At 34.7% G+C, this 21,338-nt stretch overlaps 1 protein-coding gene across 1 annotated transcript in view; it reads right to left on the bottom strand.

The window, feature by feature from the left end:
• The window catches only part of Sema2a (Semaphorin 2a), a 584,325-nt gene extending 563,255 nt beyond the window's left edge, over nucleotides 1–21,070 (bottom strand). Inside the window, exon 1 of the mRNA XM_074177864.1 lies at nucleotides 20,526–21,070. Coding sequence (XP_074033965.1) covers nucleotides 20,526–20,694 — 169 coding nt within the window. The 5' untranslated portion in view covers nucleotides 20,695–21,070. The remainder of the gene's footprint in view (nucleotides 1–20,525) is intronic.
• Between the last annotated feature and the right edge of the window lie 268 nt (nucleotides 21,071–21,338).

Genomic DNA, 21,338 nt, shown 5'->3' with positions numbered 1-21,338 from the left:
AAATTTTTTCATGACAGACCCTCCTGCCGGTTTCTGTGAGTTAAACGACTGAGTGAGCAAAGTTCAATGCGTTTTTATAGTATATTCGTAATTATTAATTCATTACTAACTGAAGTATCTTTTTAACAAGCTTTGGTTTTGTGATAACTCATTTTAAAATGACACAGTACACTCAAAATAATCAGCAGGCGAAAACTGCAGACTTCAATTCATGCTCGATTCATCAAATGGTATGAAGTATGTTCTTCTGCGAACTACCTAACTAATTTCAGCTAAAAACTCTATCGAGAGTTTACTTTATTTTTAAATAACCCATAGTTGGGGTGCAATTCTCAAAACTCAACTAAAATTTGAACAAAAAATTATTGACGGAGTAAACAGAGTAAGAGGGTTGCTTTTCTAACTTAATAGGGGAGAGGTTTGATAACTAAGTTAGCAAAACTGATGTGTTTCCCATGAAAAAAAGATAAGAAAAAATCTCCTGAAACGAGACTCTCTCAAATGAGGTAGTAGAAATTTCAATCGGAAACTTATTCTGCTAGTTTGAAGATGCATGTCTCAAGTTTTGGAGTATTCAATTTAAAAATGTGATATTTTCATTTGTGAAACAGAGCTTCAGTCAGATATTTCCTACAAATTTCAAATGCTTCACAATATAAATTAATGGAAAATGTGATACTGGACTTTTTTCTATGAAATACTATTATGGCCACTACCACATAACACTGAATTTTCTGGGGACAAAAATCAACCAAGCCACCTAAAATTCACTTTGAACTACCCTTGCCCTCTCAGTTATATTCAAGTCAAGATTAGAGTGAACTCGGTCCGATATCGAGTTGGCCCGTTCTTAATTCACTCGACAGAGATTGGTACAAGTGAATCTTTGATGGTGCATTAACTGACATCAAAGTTTCAAATTCGAGCAGAGCGAGATTCAATACTGACGCAAAGTTTGTATATCACGGTGGTTAGCCTAAGCTTTATTGCAAAGGAAGTGCAGGGGTATTAGAAAGGATTTACCTTGTTCCTGGGAATATTTCATAGAACGCGGCAATGTTACGTACCTGCTTATTTCGGCAGTCGCGGCGATTCATCTCTCTCTCTCTCTCTTTAGGTTTTGTCTACTTGAATCCCGATATCGAAATATTGACATCCCCCGGTTGACCAGGCAATGGTATTTTTTTCAGGTATAATTTTGACAAACAGTACAGCTATTCATAATAAATTGGAATTAGGTTCTATTTGCCCTTAACTACAAAGTAGAATCGGGGGTTGCTTTTACACTGAGGTTGGATGCCATCCCTTCTAGGGGACGAAAAATCATTCTTTGAAAAAAAATCCCGAAAAGGATCGATTAACTAATTCTAAGCAACTTTTAATTTATACTTTTCTGAAAGTCAAAACTTATCAACTTTTTCGCGAGTGGAAGTGCCAATTTGTTAAACCTATAAGTCCACGCTTTCTTGTAAATAATTCAAAAATTACCTAAGTAATTTATCGAAAAAATCATTAATAGTTCAAATGTAGGGGTTTAGGGAGCCAGAACATGTTAAAAGTTGGTTCTCATTCGTCAAAACACCAACATTGAAAGTTTCAATGTGAAATAACCAAAAACTCAGAACCTTCTTCGATATTGAAAAAAATCAGCTGGATATGACGCAAATAATTTTGGTTACTATTTCTTGGCGCAAAAAAAAAAATTCCCTGATTACCATTCCAATTGAAAATAATCGTTCTTACTTTACAGATTTTTTCATTTATGTACTTGTAATATGCTCTAGAAATTTGGCTGGTGTTCAGTGCTTAGTTTTGAAAAAAATGAACTTCAAATGGGAATTTTGGTAACCTGGCGAAAACTTGGATTTTCTTCAAAATAACTCAAAAACTATTAATGATTCGTATATTGGAGCATGAAGAATACACATTTTAGCTCTTGAATGGAAATAGCCAATACTTGAAAATTCATATCAATACTTACTAAAGAAATTTCATCAGTGAGTTTTTATTATAGCTACATTTTACATATTATTGATAGTTTTTGAGTTATTTTGAAGAAAAGGCAAGTTTTTTTTTAATTATAAAAATGCTCTTTACACTTCAAGCTTAATTTTTTCTTTGTAAACCGGTCAGATCCCAGCGCGTTATTTCACGGTAAAACTTTCAATTTTGGCGTTTGTCATTTGACGAATAACAACAAGCAACTACTCCGTTTGTATTAGGTCAAGAGACACCATAAACCCAAAATTCTTGTTTTTATTTTATAAGCTACATTCTTACTATGATTTTTTCGATAACATACTCACTGTTTAAATTATTCGCGAATAACTTTCTGAAAACGTGGGTTCATTGGCTGAAAAAAATTAGCCAATCTATTCATTTCCGGGCTCTATTTCAATAAAATATTTTTCACCTTGGAGAAGCAACTCTCGGTACAAGGTCAACTTTGAAGAAAATACTGTAAGTACTTATAAATAGAACCGAAATCCAATTTTTTTTGCTGATCGTTACTACTAACTGGTGCAAATATATCTTGATTAAATTTTTTGTAACATGAAATTTATATAAAGACTAGCTGACCCGGTAATATTAATACTTTAATGCTATGCTGTCTACCATATTTTTCGTTAGTCCATGTTCAGCTAACACAAACAAACTGGATGGTTTGCACACTCGAAATCATTACACGTATAACTGTCAGTGTGAAACATATGGTGTGCTTGAATCTAAGCCACAAATGGACATTGCTTGGCCTTAGGAGTTATCAATAGTCATTACAAATGCCAATCTAATTGAAAATTGCAAACGTTCAAAATGAATTGGCACATCTTGCCATTGAAAAAGCTGGCTTCGACAACGTTTCTCATTAATGTTTCAATGAATAAAAGTATGCTCTTGCACAACCTGATCTATGATAAGGGTTAAAAATGATTAAATCACTAAAATGGCTATGATAGGAGGGTAAAAATTGAGAGTTATATGTATTTTCAATGCCATATCATGAAAAAAATAAAACAAAAATTTTCGTCCAAAAAATTGAAAAAAAATGTTTGGGGTGGATTACTCTTATTATTTAGTAAATTAAAACCTATTCCCAAAACTACCGTATATACATATGAAATTTCATCAAACTCGGTTGACCCGTTTTAGAGGAGTATGCAACTAACACTGTAACACGAGACTTTTATACATTAGATTATCATATTATTACATTATTATTATATCATTTGATTTGAAAGGGTTATATTTTTAGGAGTGATTAATTTTTGGGAAAGAACGTTTTTAGCTTTCTACTACTCCATCTGATACAAAATGAATAAATGAAGTGTGTGTATTTTCTTTAATGTTATCCAATTTGGTACTGAAGAGCCTTAGGGCAAGTTTCTTAAAGCGAAACACGGTGTATACCAGTTAGGGTGACAGTGTTCCATGTGAGTACAATTTATTACCATTCATTCAAAGTAGAACTCATGTGAATGATATCTGATTCTTATTCCTCCACAAATGTTCGATATACAAACTGAATAGAGAAAAGTATCTTCTGTATAATTCAGTGTTCATATAGAAGTATTTGTTTCGAAAGAATTTTTTTTCTTTCGTGTAATTCAATGTTTATATGAAAGTAGCTGTTTCAGGAGGACTTTCTTTCAGTTTGTGTCTGAAAGTTACTTCTTTGCATGATCTACACATCCATGTATAGAGTTACTTATTTTCAAATTGATTACATCCTTCCTTTCTTTGGAAGATTCTCTCATCCATATTATATCATATCCTGCTGCGTTTTATATATATTCTTTTAATGTTGTGAGTACCTATGAATACGTTTTGTTACCTAGCAATAACTTATTCAAGAAACACTTTTTCACGAGATTTTCAATGAACAGTTTACAAAACCACAACACGTGTTTCACTATACAATAGGTTCTTCAGGCATGTTCCCACTCAGACGCTTGTGAGAAAGCTATCAAAATCTCACATAGTGTTACTTGAATACGTTACGAATTTTATTCAAGTATCGCACAATTTCAACATATATCCAGCAATAATTTTGAAGGTCTGTGATTGGGTTAGTTCAATGAATACGAATTAGTGGTAGAGTGGACGATGTTTGAAACTTTCTCTACAAATGCCCACAACACACGGAACAAATCGCCACTTGCTTCCTCTGACTTCGCGAACATTTCGGCACACCACTCCCCCGCCATAACAAAGCCGCCCTTAGTCAGCAGGTTCGCGTCACGGTACAATGCTATTAAGAGAAGGGTGCGTATCAACTCGAGCAATTATTCCTTTTCTCTTTGATAACTCGCGTAATTCCTGCAGCGTGTGTACGATTGTGCTAACGTAACCCGTTCACCCATCCACCGGTTCGTTTCCTCGAGGGAGCTCAGCTTCGATAAACTCATTGTCGGGAACCGAAATCTAAACAAAACTTGCCACTTAATGATTGATGATTTACTACTTCTCTCGAGATAGAGATAGCGCCCGATCCGGACGAACAATAGAGAGACAAGAGCGAACACTGGATTTGTACGGGAATTGCCAGATCAAGTGTAATTATGAAGACGAGGATTTGTCTGTCATGTTACGGCTGAAGTGGATATCAGTTTTGTGCGAGTTTCAGTATACGGCGCGGTTAGTTTGCAAACTCATCGTAGCTTGGTTAATTGGTCGTCTGAAACCATGGTGGTCTAATAATGTGTAATACATATCCCTTGGAGCTGCCTCGAGAAGAATATACGTCTTGGATTAGAAAGAGTACATGTGAAGTATTCAAGTACCTATGCGATGTTTTCATCAAACAATTTACAAAAGCAATAGGATGCAATTTCCTCCGATAATGGCGTTACTCAAACGATAAATAGCATAGGTTATGGTTATTGTTTTGAGGATTCTCGTGCTTTAAGTAGTTTAACTATGAATATGTGACAGAAATTTTTGGCGCGATTATTATACTTATTAATCCACAATGATTGGTAGAAACAGCTGATATGACTTTGTGTTTGATTTACCATGTGACTTAATTTCAATATTTCTGATAGATATCGTAACTGGACTATGATGCGCCCTCTCGTCGTAAAAAGCTTTGGCTCAGTAATGCAGGGCTCTGCCGTGATGGTCGTTGTTACTTATACCCCATATGGATAGAAAAATGGACGTCGACTAAACGACCTCTCCTTAACAAAGGATCAAGAGAAAGAGCTTCTCTCAGGACGATAGGTGGTGCAGCGAGGAAACGACTCATCACCTCCTCAAGAACCGAGTCTTGAGCATTATATTTTATGGATTTTCCTTGCACCGAATTCTTGAGCAGGAAAAGTGGAATCCGCGCCAGAGAAGGAAATATTTTACCCCTGAGCAGGTCCTGCAAATTACCTGAATCTACCGAGAAGATATATTTCGACTAAACGACGCCAAATATCGTCCCAGTAACTAAGGATCAAGAGAAAGAACTTCCCAGATCTTCAGCTTTTGAACTGAGTTCACAGAGAAGATGAAGGTTAATCAAACGATGTTAACTGTCCTTTCTGTAACATCAGATCAAGAGCAGGAGTTTCTCAGTCTCCAACAACTGTACAAACCTAAGAGGCTAAACCTTCTCAAGAACAGGACATTCAATGAATCTACCTTGCATAACATTTCGAGCAGCAGAAGCAGAATCTGCATCAGGAGAGAAAATAATTTCCCTCGAAGCAGGTCCTGCAAAGACTTGAGTTTTTAGTGGAGGTGGTAGGTGACTAAACAACCCCTATTGTCGTTTCTGTAACAAATGATCAAGAGAAAGAGCTTTTCAATTCTTCAGTTTTTGAGCGAGTTCACAGAGGAGATGGAGGTTGATCAAAAGACTCTAACTGCCTAAGACCTAACTGCCTGACACTCTTCAAATGAAATAATTGGCATCGTTAAGAAATTTCATTTTTTGGTAGAGTTTGAACAAATGAGAGCCACAATACGTTGGGGGTTGCACTGGAGGGTCGAATAGAACCACTCACTTCACACCTCCCGATACACCTCCCCCTACCTACCCTGATTATCGCGTATTTCTGCCTGCTAAATGGGGCGTTGTTTTGTATCTCGTTCAGTTACGGGATGGAATAATTGATATGGTCAAAGCTCAGAATGCTTCCGAAATCGAACCGTGTCAGCTCGCAACGAGTTGAACATGTACGGTGTTATGTTACGGGCCATTGGCTCATATAGATACGCACTCTAGTAGGGATATCTCAAAACATTTAGAAAATAATCCCGATAATAAAATCCATAATAATCACTTCATAAGCAATTTTTCATACTGATAGGTAGATGATAACGTAGATGGACAAGATGGTTACATTTTTATCACGCTTTAATTAGCTTCACCTGTATGTATGTATGTTTGTTTGTAACTCTCAAGCTCGGGATCTGTATTTGACAGAATTATCGACATTATTGCTTGATATATTCGCTGTACGTAACCTCCTTGATATATCGACATTATTGCTTGATCTATTCGCAAGCAGATGGCGCTGTACGTAACTTCCTTGATATAATTTGAATTCACTTTACATGTGTTTCTTGATTTGAAAAAAGGATTTTTTTTGTTAACACGCGCCTGCTGCCTCATTTGTAACCCTTCTTTTCGCGCCTGCTGCCTTGGGCTTGGTAGTTGATTTTCAGGCTTCCTCTCCGGAATCGGAAAATATCAATGGTAATTTTTCTAAACAATATACGGCTGATTGATCCCAAAGTTTGGATAAAGTAAATATAGTTTAAAAAGACTAAAAAACACGCTTTTATAGCATACGAACTAAAGAATGAAAAATAAATATAGTTTAAAAAGACTAAAAAACACGCTTTTATAGCATACGAACTAAAGAATGAAAAATAAATATAGTTTAAAAAACTAAAAAACACGCTTTTAAAGAACATCGAACTGAAAAGTTTAAGATATTTTTTTAAATAAGCTTAAAACAATAACGAACGAAAAATAATAGTATTATTGTGAAAAAAGCGTTGGCGCTTTGTGCCATATTTTTTGTATATCAAGCGCCCGTCGCTTTTTTCACAATAATACTAGTATTTTTCGTTCGTTATTGTTTTAGGATTATTTAAAAAAAATATTTTTACCTTTTTAGTTCGATGTTCTTTAAAATTAATGTAAAATTAAAAAGATATTTTTTTTTAGTTTTTTAAACTATATTCATTTAATTTGACAATTGCTGAAGAAGTCGTAGTGTAACAAGTACGTTACAGTTTTGTAAAATGTCCGGAATATTTGAAAAAAATGTTTCCGCTTTCATCGTGTATGTCTGAAGTACATATAAAAAAACTATAATGAAAACTCTTTATGAAGATATGTAGAGCATAGTCAGACATTATTTAATGGTGGAGAATTAAAAATCCAAAAAGCTTTTTTCCTAAAAAACTGCACTCAATAATTTACATGATGACAAGAATTACAGTATGTGATTTTCACAACTGTGTTACAGTTGATCGTTAAACATTGTTTTCAAGTGGAATTGTAAGTTTTGATCAGTTTGTTATGATCTACAAAAATGATAGTATATTATTGAGAATGAGGTTTGTTATTCGAGAGAGCGAATGATGGCCATTTGTCGTGAGTACAAGAATATATTTTTATGTCTTTTTATATTTTTTAAGAAAATTCATTTGTAGAGAATATTCCGAACGAAAAAAAATGTTTTCAGAAATATTTCCCATTTTGTTATTTTATTCAGTTTCAAATAGTTTGAACTAAACATTCAGTTGTTAAAAATTAAAAAAAAAACACTGTTGATGATAATTGAACCGAGGACCACCGGCACTCCAAGTCCGACATCCTAACTACCCCAGCAAATTGATTTTGCGAATCCAATGAATCAATCATTTCTAGCAAACGGTAAATGTAGGCATCCTATAAATGAAAAACTGTATACTCGTACACGTCATTTACATTACACATTATGTTATTGGACTATTCTATATTTACTTGAAATGCCTGTTTATGTTTCAATCGAGTATACCATATATTTGTTCAAGTTGATAGACTAAATAAAATTCCTAGAAATGCACGCTTACATACAAATATAATTTGATATCAACGACGTGAATATTTTATTTCTAGCTCAAATGCCAGTAGGTACTTTAGTAATGAATCATGTTAGTTGTAAGGTTGATACTCGGAAAAGTGCTCGGGTTAATGAATTATTTAAAAAAGAAGGCTCACAAGGATGGATTTGTAGATTTGCTGATAGTCTGAAATCTCAATTCTAAGTGACCATCACGCATCTGTTAATTCGATAGTGGTTTCGCTTAAAAATCCAGGTATTTTTTTTATTACATATATTTAATGAATGGATCTAAGTATACCAAAATAAGCGCTATTTCATTGCGAACACGATGATATACAGAGGGGTTTTCTGGTGCTCATGTATTCAAAACGTATTCGTCTGTGATCCAAGTACATTCTATCTCTCTCTCTCTCTCTCTAATTTTATGGACGTTGCTTACGTTGCTTCGTCGGGAGGGACGCAGCGGTCTTGCTCGAAGCAATGCTGCCACCCCTTTTTTGTCACACTTTTTATAATAAAAAAAGATGTGCTTTTTTACTGTTGCCTCCTGATCAGGAGACCTTTTGATTTTTTACATATATATGTATTGGATCGCCTCCTCTTCGGGTGAGCTTTTGATTTTTGAATTCACATATATGACCCCTTTACGTGGTTATCCGAACCACCCGGCCTGGATACCGGCGTGAATAAAGGGGGACCAACTCTCACACATTTCAGTACTTATTATAAGGACTAGCACAACACAACACAAAACGGAGCCCCATGATAGCACATGGCATCCACGTACCTGACGTACCTTCTTTGTGGACAGACGTTATCAACACGTCCGTCCACTACCACGGCCACCACGAGACCCCCATCGAAATACATTCATTCTGACGTTGAAACGATTACGTCACATCAATTATGATTTGAAACGTATTTATGATGATTCAAAACTAGGGTCAGGTTAGTTTTGAAACGGAATTTGACGTTGTTACGTCAGTTGCCGGTTCCTGCTTTATTTTATTGTTGTTGGTCCATATTTTGAATGGAAAAAAGAATTCTGGTACACAGGTTCCAAAACTGCAGCTACATTTTTAATATTTATGCAAAAATATGTATGCACCAATCCGATTTCGAATGAGATTGGAGAAAATTGAAAAATGTATTTTTATTATTGAATTCGACATCTGACACAAATTAAATAATTCCATACTGGCGAATCTTATTTTTAATGACTTCACTACGAATCTTTTTTGAATACATGCTCGAATAAGATTGAACCCCAGAAAACACCTAAGTTGTCTATGAAAAAATTGTTCTGAATAACATTTGCCAGTTTTAAAAGGCGAAATTTTGAACCAGGTAAAGATCTGTAAGTGAAAAAGATGTCCGACCGAATGGTAGCGTAGGATAGAAGAGGACGAAACATTGCAGGTGCGCACGGTGCGTTACTTGGATAAAAGAGAGAGTATGTAGCATGCATGCTCATTGGTCGTATAATTGAGAAGGATAGCGATAGAGTATAAATACTTTGCATTATTTCGAAGTAACTGGCGTTAGACATGAAAATGGACACCCAAATCCGGATATTTTGCTCCTTTATCAGCGGCAGAAATATTGACTTGCACCTATTAGTAACCTTTTGTAATGAAATGAAAAGGTTAGACACATAATTTCATGCCATGTTCAATTTATATCGGTTAATGAAAATATCCTGATAAATAATATTACAGAAATTCGTGAAAATCTATTTTTATGGTTTATTGATGATTTAATAAAAATTACAAATTACTTAAAACAATAATGAAAAGCATACCGTATGTCGAAAATTAAAAAAAAAAAACATGAGAAACTTCTTCATCTTTTTTCAATAATGATCTGATTGGAACAATTTTAAGCAAGGTATAGATATCTCAATTTGAACTGTAATTCTTTCATTAGAAATGAAGTATTGAAGATATATTTACCTGCTATGATATAATGATTCAGAAGAATCCCATACCGTTAACTATATTATCCGTATTAAAATAAATACATTCTTTATTGTTTCCCACAGCAGTCACTTTTTTATAACAGATAATGGTCTGCGCCAACTCTGGTAAATGATCAAGTATCATCGAAAACTCTTGTGTAACACGGTTTGAAATCTTTCTCTGGCATTCTAATCATTTATGTATTTATTTTTGATATTTTTTCATTGATTTGTCAGGTTTACTATATTTTTATTAATAATTTTCATTTGATCTTACAGAAATTTGCTCTTCACTGATCATCTGTCGATTTCCTCAGAAAATATTCGCGTCACCTGCTGCATGCCTAGTACCAAAAGATTCGAGAAAATAATGAAACATGTAAGAAAAATTGCCAATAGCCTATTTTAGACAAGATCGACACTTTGTTTATATTTTTAGGAGTGATTAATTTGTGGGAAAGAAAGTTTGGCTTTCTGCTACTCCGTCCTATTTATTACTTCCTTCCTTTCTTTGGAAGATTCCCACATTTTTTTGTATCAAGATGGAGTAGTAAAAAGCCAAAAACTTTCTTTCCCAAAAATGAATCACTCCTAAAAATATAACCCCTTCAATTCAAATAAGATTTCCCTTGGCTGGGATTTAATCAAATAGGTGAATGAATGTCACTACGATGTTATCGATGACATAAGTAGATCAAACTTATTCCGTGAGATAAAATATCGTAATTCAAGAATGAATTGTGTGTATTTTCTATAATGTTATCCAGATTTGTACTGAAGAGCCCTAAGGCAAGTGTCTTACGGCGAAACATCGATGTCTACCAGTGAGGATGGCAATGTTTCATGTAACGGTCATAAATCTAGAACATATATACCTTCCTCTGGTGTGCCTCAGGGCTCCACCCTAGGTCCTCTTTTGTTTTTCTTGTTTATTAATGAATTATGTGAAAGTTTAGCTTGTGAGCGGTTATGGTTCGCGAATGACGAAATTATTTTCTATAATTATGGAAGTAGGTGATTGTGTAAATTTTCAATCTCAATTACAATTTCTTGTTGCTTGGTGTAGCAATAATAAATTGAAACTCAATGTGGAGAAATGTAAAGTAGTGAGTTATAGTCGAAAAAAAGAGGTTTATACATTCCCTTATGTAATACAGGATTCAGATCTGCTAAGATGTAGTGAGACCTAGGGGTAATATTCGATAATAAATTAACATTTGGTAGACATACTTTTTTCACAAAAAGTTTCTTCTTTCAGAGCTTATGGTTTCATTGTTAGAAATTGCAAAAACTTTCATAATATTAAGGCCATGAAGCTGTTGTACTTCACCTACGTACGTTCGAAGATAGAATATGCAAGTATCGTCTGGAGTCCATTCTATGAGATTCATAACACTGCCATTGAAAGAGTTTAAAGAAAGTTTTGTAAATTTCTGATTTTCAGAATAGATGGTTTTTACCCTGAGAGAGGTATCAGTAATGATGTCTTATGAACGTTTGGAACTTTTTAGTTTAGAGCATCGCAGAAAATGTGAGTCGCTCATATTTTTATTCAAGTTAGTGAATGAGAGAGTTGATTGTCCTAAAATTCTTGAACTAATTAACTTCAATGTACCACGGCCAGCTTCACGATTTCAATCCATTCTTAGACCTCTCAAAGCAAGAACTAACATTATGCTCAATTCCCCAATATATGTTATGTGCACAAATTTCAATAGCATTTGTGCTCATGGTGATTTATTCTTCATAACCTTCATAACATTATTAGAATTGCTAACATGTACTTGAAGTAGGTAATTAGAATTAGTTTTTCTTTTTCGTTCATTTTATTTTTCGTTTATAGTTAAGTATTGTGAACAAAATTTTATATTGTCCTGTAAATGGACACCCAAATAGAGCTATTATTTTTTTTTCTGCGTAGTGTGCGCTGGTCACGCCCTATCCCCCGAAGCCCCGATACATTCGGGAGGGCGCGCCAGCATTATCAACCAATGACCACTCCCCACACCGTGATGCAAGTGATCATTGGGTCCGAGAATCATGTGCCCTGAGCAAACGCAGTGAGCCTAGAATGACAGCTTTCTGCATCTATGCGGCTAAGATTTCTGCCTTAGTGCGGCAAGCCGGTATGATTTTAGGATTCGAGATTAGAGAGGACATCATTCCACCAAGGACTCCAATAATCAGGTAACCATCTTGACAGAGTGATTTGGATAGAGTCTGCGAAGTTCGAAGAGAAAATCTCGATATTTTATCCGTTTTTCCTCCTCTTTTCTGACGATATTCATCTCGCCAGGAGCTGAAAACTCCACGGCAAATATCGTTTTACTCTGGTGATCGAGAAGGACTACATCAGGCTCATTAGCTTGTATATGAGCCTGAGGATCATACGAGCTTCTATTATTAGATCTATTATTATTATCATTATTATTATTATTATTATAAGTGCAATTTGTTATCAATCATTTAAAGTAGAACTCCTGTAAATGATATCTTATTTTATTCCATAACGAATGTTTGGAATACAAACTGAGTAGAGAAAAGTATCTTCTGTATAATTCAGTGTAAGTACATATAAACGTATTCGTTTCGAAAGAATTTTTTTCTTTCGTGTAATTCAATGTTTATATGGAAGTAGCTGTTTCAGGAAGGCTTTCTTCCAGTTTGTGTCTAAAAATTGCTTCTTTGCATGATCTACACATCCATGTATAGAGTTACTTATTTTCAAATTGATTACTTCCTTCCTTTCTTTGGAAGATTCCCACATTTTTTTGTATCAAGATGAAGTAGTAGAAAGCCAAAAACTTTCTATTCCATCGACACTTTGTTCCAATAACTGCAAAGATATATAATATACATCCAACTAGGCCACTGAAAAAAGGCCACTAAAGAAACACTGACTGATTAGGGATCAGAAAATACAAACTGCGATACTATTAACGTCATCAGTTGAGATCACATATCTCCAAACAGAAGATGACGATGACGGCCTTACCGCTAAAAGTGAAATACATCATCATTTCTACCACATCGACTGAAAAAAAAGTATCACTTCTGAAGAAACGTCAGCTACGTTCAATGCCTTACGTTTCGTCTACAACTGCATCAGATCTGCGTTTGGCTGTTGTTGATATATTTTACATTCTATCCTAGGTTAATATTAACTTATTGCACTTTTCTCATAAATCAATCACAAAAATGACATTCAACTTTTTTATCAGCTCATACCCACACCCATAATTTTTCTATTTGAACCTTTCAAGGGTACGTGAATGAGTAGCTGTTAAACAATGGAAGTATTCATCAATATACTCTTAATGTGTCCTTTGTGTTGGATTTCTGTGTGCGTCAATATGCCGTGTTGGATACTCGAAAGAATACAAATTAAACCTGACCAGTAATTCATCAAACTAATTTGACATCGAAAATAAATCGATATACGAACCGAATGATCATTGCTAGTCACAATTTTCAAATGTAACTACGAACACGACGAATCATTAATCAAATGATAATTACCCTTTGCTGGTGATCACTTTGGTATTTTAATAAGAGGGGTGACTAGTGAAATCTTTAAAATGGAATTCATTAATCACGACACGCAGACGAAATGTTTCGAAACAAAATTGTGGGAGAAATTCAGACGTGCACCAACATGCTGGCGTGAAGGATTGAACAAAGAGAATTTACCTTCTACGACTCGAAAAGTTACATTTCGCTACAATTAATTCAGACCCAGACACAATTTCATTTTTTTTTTTGTTATCTGGAGAAAGTTTACGTTGTTTCAGCTTATCTATGTAGGTTTAGAAGTGTTTATTTCAGGACTGGGGAAATTATGTTCATGAAGACGATATCCATGGGGTATATTTCCAAAAAATGATTGATTTTATATGTAACAATGTTGAAAAAAAGTATATAATTTTCAGAGGTGAAGAGAGAAGTAAATTTCTGAATAAAATGAATATGGAAGAATTGCTAAATTAATCTATTTAGTTTAGTTAAGAATTAGTTGAATACAGACTAAACCTCCTTCTACTTGCGCTAACCAAACTTCAATGACTTCTTAAATTGGTGTAAAAAGAAAAGTTTAACAGTAAATTGTCGATATATGAAAATGACCCCATAGTATTCGTGAAACAATAATTTTGTATAAATATTTGTTTCGAGAAGGATTTTAGCTTGCCATTATTTCATACGTGGGATTCACAATACTTTTTCTTCAAATTATTGCAGGACAAAAATTTTCAAAAAATGAAGGATTTTGATCTGGTTGTGTCAAGCTGAACGGCAAACAAAATCGACGATATGGGGCAATAAGAGTCTAAAATAAGCCTAAAGTTCGCAGTATACTTCTATACTAGCGACCCGATCCGGATCCTCACGAGTCCCCCAGTTGGAATATTCAAAAATCCTTTCTTATTGCATATCTACAACATAAAACGAACCTACATACAAAATTTCAGCCTCCAAAAACATAGGGTACGGAGAAATAGTGATGGGTAATTTTCATATGTAAACGCTCCCCTTTTACCCCTACAAAGAGATCCCCAGTTGAAATATGTGAAAATCCTTCCTTACTGCGCATCTTAGCCCTAAGAAGCACCTGTATACCAATATTTTAGCTTCCTAGGACCCACCAGTACGGAGAAACAGAGATGAATGAGTGTTAAGTGAGTGACTTTCGCATTTATAAGTATGATAGATCCACCACATTGGAAGAATTATTACAAAAAATCCGATTCTAACATGTGTACTGAGGTAGTAACCCAAATATTCAATTCAAACTAGAGCCTAAAATTGGCCTAAAATTATTGTGAGATCAAAAGTTAGTGAAGGATTTTGATTTGGTTCTGCCAGATAAACGGTAAAGACACATACTGAATAAAAAACACACATAGAAAGTCGGCGATAGGGTGTAATAGAAGCCTAAAATTAATACATAACCGAATTCAACTGAATATTTTTTTCGGTGGTTGGATTCTGCTAACCATAGATGAAGAATGTTTTCGAAAAATTATTTTCGCTTTTATCGCGTGTGTCTGAGATGATCACCCAAATATTCAGCTTAAGGGTAACACTAACAGAATCCACTGATTTAAAAAACGACAACATACAGAATATTGGAGATAGGGGGCAAATTATGACGTCGCCTGATTGAACAAAATGTTTTTTTGTAGTTGAATGAAAAGCAAAAAATATGCCTAAAAATAAATATAAAAATTTAAAGTGGTTTTCCTAGCTGAACAGAGTTTTCAAAGTACCACACTATTCAATAATTACTTTCTTATAGTTCAGAAAATACAAATACTCTCCAGAATATTCCCTCCTATTCCTGTCTATGCAACTGCAATAGTCTCGAGTTGAGTCTGCATGTTGGCTAACGTAATATTAGATTTGGTACAGAGTTTGCAACAGTCACTCAACAAGGGGAGTGAAACACGAACATATGCCCACACAAATCTTCTGTGGCTGGAATAATATTGATTTTTTCGTCCCCGGGATTGAAATTAACCCTATAATCGAATTTGCGAGTTGTTCACGGTTTAGTACCTCGTCCTTTGTATGTATCACGTGATTTGGCTGAATTTACAATTGTAAAAGCTCTCTGGTACGCAGAGGGGTGTGAACTGGAATTGAAATTCGTCCGTTTATTATATAGTTTCTTCACATGTCAATTTGAAAGACTCTTTATAGACCGCACTTTTCAGATGAAGTGATTTTGTAGAAAAAAAACATATATAGTATGTATTGCATTTCAGAATAATTTTCTTGGGCTACAATTTTTCTTTTACGTTACCTAGTTGATGTAAGTAAGTAAAATGTAGAATCTCGACGACAATAATCAAAGTAGATATAAGTATCATATAATATACTAGCGATCTGCCCCGGCTCCGCACGGGTGCAATGCTGATACTACATATACAAATCTGTAAAATTTTCAAAAATATTCGTTCAAATTACATGCTATAAAGGGGCATATTGATCTATATTGAATGCACAACGTATTTAAGGTACTTAATTGGATGAGGATTAATGCTGTATTGTTTAAAATAAGCCATTATTTATGGCTACTGGGGGTTATCACTAAGGCTGGTAACATACTTCGCGATTTCTGAGCGGTTTTTTCCAGCGCGGTTTTTTATTTTCAGCGAGTTTTTACAGCCGACCGATCGTCGGCTGTAAAATCAATCGGAGGGTAAATACGACGAAGTAGAGGGAGAACCCAGGTAAACGAATGGGACAGTGTTGGTTATTTCCGAGCGGTTTCTCAGTTGAGATTCGAGCATGGAAGTGAAAACTTTAATTCGTAGAGTAGAAAATCACCCTTGTTTGTGGGACAAAAGCGAGTATGTACTACAAATATATATTTTGATTTAATGTATTCTCAAGTTTCTCTAAATATGTGTTGGTCATGTCTCCTGCTAGAAGAAATATGTGATTAATACAATATTTTATAAACCTGAACTAACCTTAATGTAACAGGAAGTTTCTCTTCAACGCAGATAGGTACTCTTCTGGTACAATTGCCACAAGTTCATCGAACGACTTTATGGACATTCGGTAACAGGTCGGTAACTTGTCTGCATATTCTCCAATTTTTTTGTATAAAACAAAAAAACTTTCTTCCTGGTTTCTCTATCAGTGGTACAGGTGTACGTCGTACCCCCTTGGGTGGCGTCTTCCAACAACAGCGCCTTCTGCTTCCAAAGCGCAAAGGGGTACCACCATTTGATTTGAGCTGCAGCAGACTTCATAGTGGTTGCTTTGAAGGCGCGAAGTATACTAGAGGACGACAAGTGAACGTTTCCCATGGAGTCAGAAACCCAGACTGCCAGGCAATCGCTCGAAAATAGCGGACACTGTCAGGTACTCACTGTAGCAATTTTCACCCGAGCGGAAATTGCTCGGAAACCGCGCTGGAAAAAACCGCTCGGAAATCGCGAAGTATGTCACCGGCTTAAGAGAGACATATACCATCGCGTACTTTTTTGTAGACCTTTGTACACCTTTGTGTACAATACTGTAGTACATTATTTTGATCTATCTCGCAGGGTTCAGCCAGCATTTTCAATGACGATATCACATTAGGAACCTCTAAAATTATCAGTGTTTCTCTACTATATTATGCATGTTATATACATATACACCTTCCTTTGAATCACTTTCTTTATTTAAAAACCCCGCATCAAAAGTTACAAAATATCAGTTTTTTATCGACCTTTTTTTGGGTAATGGTTACCTACCACAATCTGAAAAAATATAAAAATTATAATGGGGAACTTTATACAAGAGTAGAAGGGCAAACTTTTTAGTTTACCCCGATAAGTTACTGCGTAAAAATCAAAGTATTTTTCACAAAGAAAAATCTTCTATTTATCAGTAACTTGTCGTATTTCACAATTTTGCCTATCAAAAAAATATTAAGAAATTATACTTATTTTTTACGTTTCGGAGGCCAAAATCTGCCTCCGTCTTCAGAAATGGATAAAAATTCGAATAAATATGCAGTTATTCCTGTTTTGAGAGCTTATTTCTTTACTTCTTCGACAGATGTCAAAGAAGTTTTGAAATATGAAATTATGTCAATGTTGTTGATTGACAATTGAAATATTCGATGTAATACAAGGTACTCTCCGATATCAGTTTGTTGCCATTTCGCCACTATCCAAAGTTTTCTTCAAGATGGGTAGCCAAGTACGATCTATTTCTAAGGAGCTATTCGAGATACAATTCTCTCCAGACATGAGAATATACGCTGATTCTTTTAGCTTACGTCTCTTAGAATGAGGCTCATTGGTAATCTTTCTTGTCCTATTCCAATCAGACGGTGAACATCGGGTAGAATGGAATAGGACAAGAAAGATTACCAATGAGCCTCATTCTAAGAGACGTAAGCTAAAAGAATCAGCGTATATTCTCATGTCTGGAGAGAATTGTATCTCGAATAGGTCCTTAGAAATAGATCGTACTTGGCTACCCATCTTGAAGAAAACTTTGGATAGTGGCGAAATGGCAACAAACTGATATCGGAGAGTACCTTGTATTACATCGAATATTTCAATTGTCAATCAACAACATTGACATAATTTCATATTTCAAAACTTCTTTGACATCTGTCGAAGAAGTAAAGAAATAAGCTCTCAAAACAGGAATAACTGCATATTTATTCGAATTTTTATCCATTTCTGAAGACGGAGGCAGATTTTGGCGAAACGTAAAAGATAAGTATAATTTCTTAATATTTTTTTGATAGGCAAAATTGTGAAATACGACAAGTTACTGATAAATGGAAGATTTTTCTTTGTGAAAAATACTTTGATTTTTACGCAGTAACTTATCGGGGTAAACTAAAAAGTTTGCCCTTCTACACTTGTATAAAGTTCTCCATTATAATTTTTATATTTTTTCAGATTGTGGAAGGTAACCATTACCCAAAAAAAGGGCGATAAAAAACTGATTTTTTCCTCCACAAAAAATGACTTTCGTTGAATATTACAAAATATATAATCGCAAAATTTGGATTGAATCCCCATTGAAAATTCAAACTAACCTTAGTGAGACGAAGAAAACCAGTAAAAAATATACGGCTTAGCCCCAATTTGGCAGGAATGCCACTTCTTTTTATAAGGAGTAGCATAGTCCCAACCTAGTAAAAGTCCTAATAGAACTCCTCGTTGAACTCGAATGATGAAAAATGACAAGTAGAATATATTATACAATGTCTCCTAGTTAGCAATGTAATTCGATATTTCTGTTGATTTTTTTTTGTGATGAGAGAAACCAATCACAATCTAGTATGAATAAAAAATACCAACTGTTTCTTATTCATAATCGATTATCGAAAGAGGTAACGACTATTGGTCAATAAAATAATTTATGAAAATACACTCGAGATTACAGTGCTGACTCTGGGAGAAATTCATAATTGTTGTGTCCTAATACATATTTTTTAAATGAACATGAACTGAAAATGAATTCCGGCCTTTACAGTTCACGATCATTTGAAAAAAATTATGGAGAAATAAAATATACGTATTGCGGCGTTGCCACATACTCAGTGCAAACTATTCTCACAACAGAAAGTGTCACACGAAAATGCAATAGTTTCTAGAGAAATGATTTTCAGGATTTTTTTTGATATCGCAATAGTTTCCAGAGGAATGCCTTTCACGGATTTCTTTGATATCGATTGAGTTACGAGTCGTGTTAGGACGATTATTCGGCAGATAGTGATGAGAAAAGTTTCAACAATTGGGTTTTATTAGAAATTTGACTACGGTGGCTATTCTAACTCGATATCAAGTTACTAAAGCCCCAATCCTTCATAAAAACATAGGAATGCGACCATTAATTATTTTCCACAATTAAAAAATATATCTGCGACAATCATAGGATAGTTTTAACGTTTTAGTAGAGATTCAGGAAGATTAATGGATCACTATTCTACAATGTTTGTGAATATTATAAAGATCGTATTGATTACATACTTTATTGAAACATTTTCAAAAAAGTACTAATGCCGAATTTACATCATCTCACGGAAAATGATACGACATCAGTACATAGACTAATGATTCCTTCAAAATATCAGAAGAAACTTTGAGAAAAAACCACAACAGCAATAGGGAAAGGTACCACAACAAAAACTAATCTTCAATAGACAGTTGTACGGTATGAGATATGAAAACTTGAGAAGAGAAGCTCTACAATTCTGAAGACATTCTGTGTATTCTATAAATAAATAAATTAGCTGAAGAAAAGCAAAGAAAAAAGAAAATAACAAGTAATATAATTTGATTTTATCTTAAATCTTGATCCATGCTGGTTGAAGGGACATCTGAGGTTATTTACTACAACTTTATGGCCATTTATATAGACAACGATATACACGTTTATATACACATCTCTTTAAAAGTGGACTGGATTTGTTTCTGTCACCATTTAACTATAATTTTGAAAGAGGACAGATATACTATAAAGTACCTACTTTAAATTCTATTTTAGATACCTAATAGGTAAGTTATATGTATATTTTCTGCCACATTTGGCTTTGTGGCTTTTTCTTTTCAAGATATTTCTAGTACAGTTCAGAAATAAACAAAAATTTTTAAATATTGCTGCTGAATTTTATCAAACATTGGAGGTTTTTTATATGATTCAAGATGTTTGCATACAATGTGCATTCATGTTTGAAAAGTCATCAAAAGCAAATACCTATGGTACATAATAAAGTAAACAGATACCAAAGATATGATAAGAAATAAAATGAACCATATTATATTTCTGGTGAATCATTGTTGAACGTAAAATAATTACCACAAACTAGATACTTTGCCTTTTTTTCATGATAAAATCAAGTTCTCTCAACAAATAAGCGTTCTCGTATCACAACAATGGACGGAATCCCATTTGAAAAATCAGATACACGAACAACAAACCGGTCTCAACAAGGATAAGTCATGCAGAGATAATTCCAGCTAGGCCTTGGCAGGTAGTGGATGAAGAATTCTTACCTCGATGATGTCTGACGTGATGTGGTCCGATTCCAGAGCAGCAAGGCTGTTCCATGTACATTGTCCAACTGTTCTCAAAATCGGCACAAACAAAATCAAATAAATTCAACTGGGCAAACATGGTCACTATTAACAAAAACTTGGCGACGCCAAACAATACGCGCTCCATCTTGCACGTGGTCGGTCACTGGTGCACAAAAAGTGATCGAATTACTAATTGGTCAATTAAACTGCAGTCGAATTGTTGTCAATTTCTCAGGGACACCTTTTCAATGGGGAAACGCTGATGTATAACTTGGAAACAAACAATTGCCGGTCACGGAACACACTACCCAATAATCCAAACACAAACCAAGAAAATGATAAAATAGAATTCGTAATTGTCTTTACATATAGTTGTTAGTATGTTACACTTCACAGCAATGAAGTTTAGACGAAAAAACTTCAATGCATTCCAAACGCATTGTTTACGTTCGCTTCGTGAACGCTTTACAGACCTACCACACAAACCACTCAACACGTCGATTCGAACTGAACATTTCTGTTTTTCCGTATTCCGTTTCAGTAAATGGCGGGTCGAATCGTTTGAGCTCGGGCACGATCGGGAGATAGAAAGACATGAACTGTCGGTTCACTTCTGTCTGAACTTAAACATTGCGTTCCATAGGTTGTGCCGTTGTGGGAGATAACTATTGGTCATTGCCATATTCATCCTTCACTTGTAGATGAGTCTAGGTGCATGGCTTGATGATAGAGTTATCTCAATTTATGCTTTCTTAATCTGAAATTTTACAAACAGACTGAAAAGTAAAC

The sequence above is a fragment of the Leptinotarsa decemlineata genome, unplaced genomic scaffold (genome assembly GCF_025532065.1).
Source record: "Leptinotarsa decemlineata unplaced genomic scaffold, Ldec_3_MD MMD2_tig00003308_RagTag_RagTag, whole genome shotgun sequence".
Lineage (NCBI taxonomy): Eukaryota > Metazoa > Arthropoda > Insecta > Coleoptera > Chrysomelidae > Leptinotarsa > Leptinotarsa decemlineata.
Note: the sequence above shows the minus strand (reverse complement) of the source record. Positions and strands in the feature narration are given on the sequence as shown.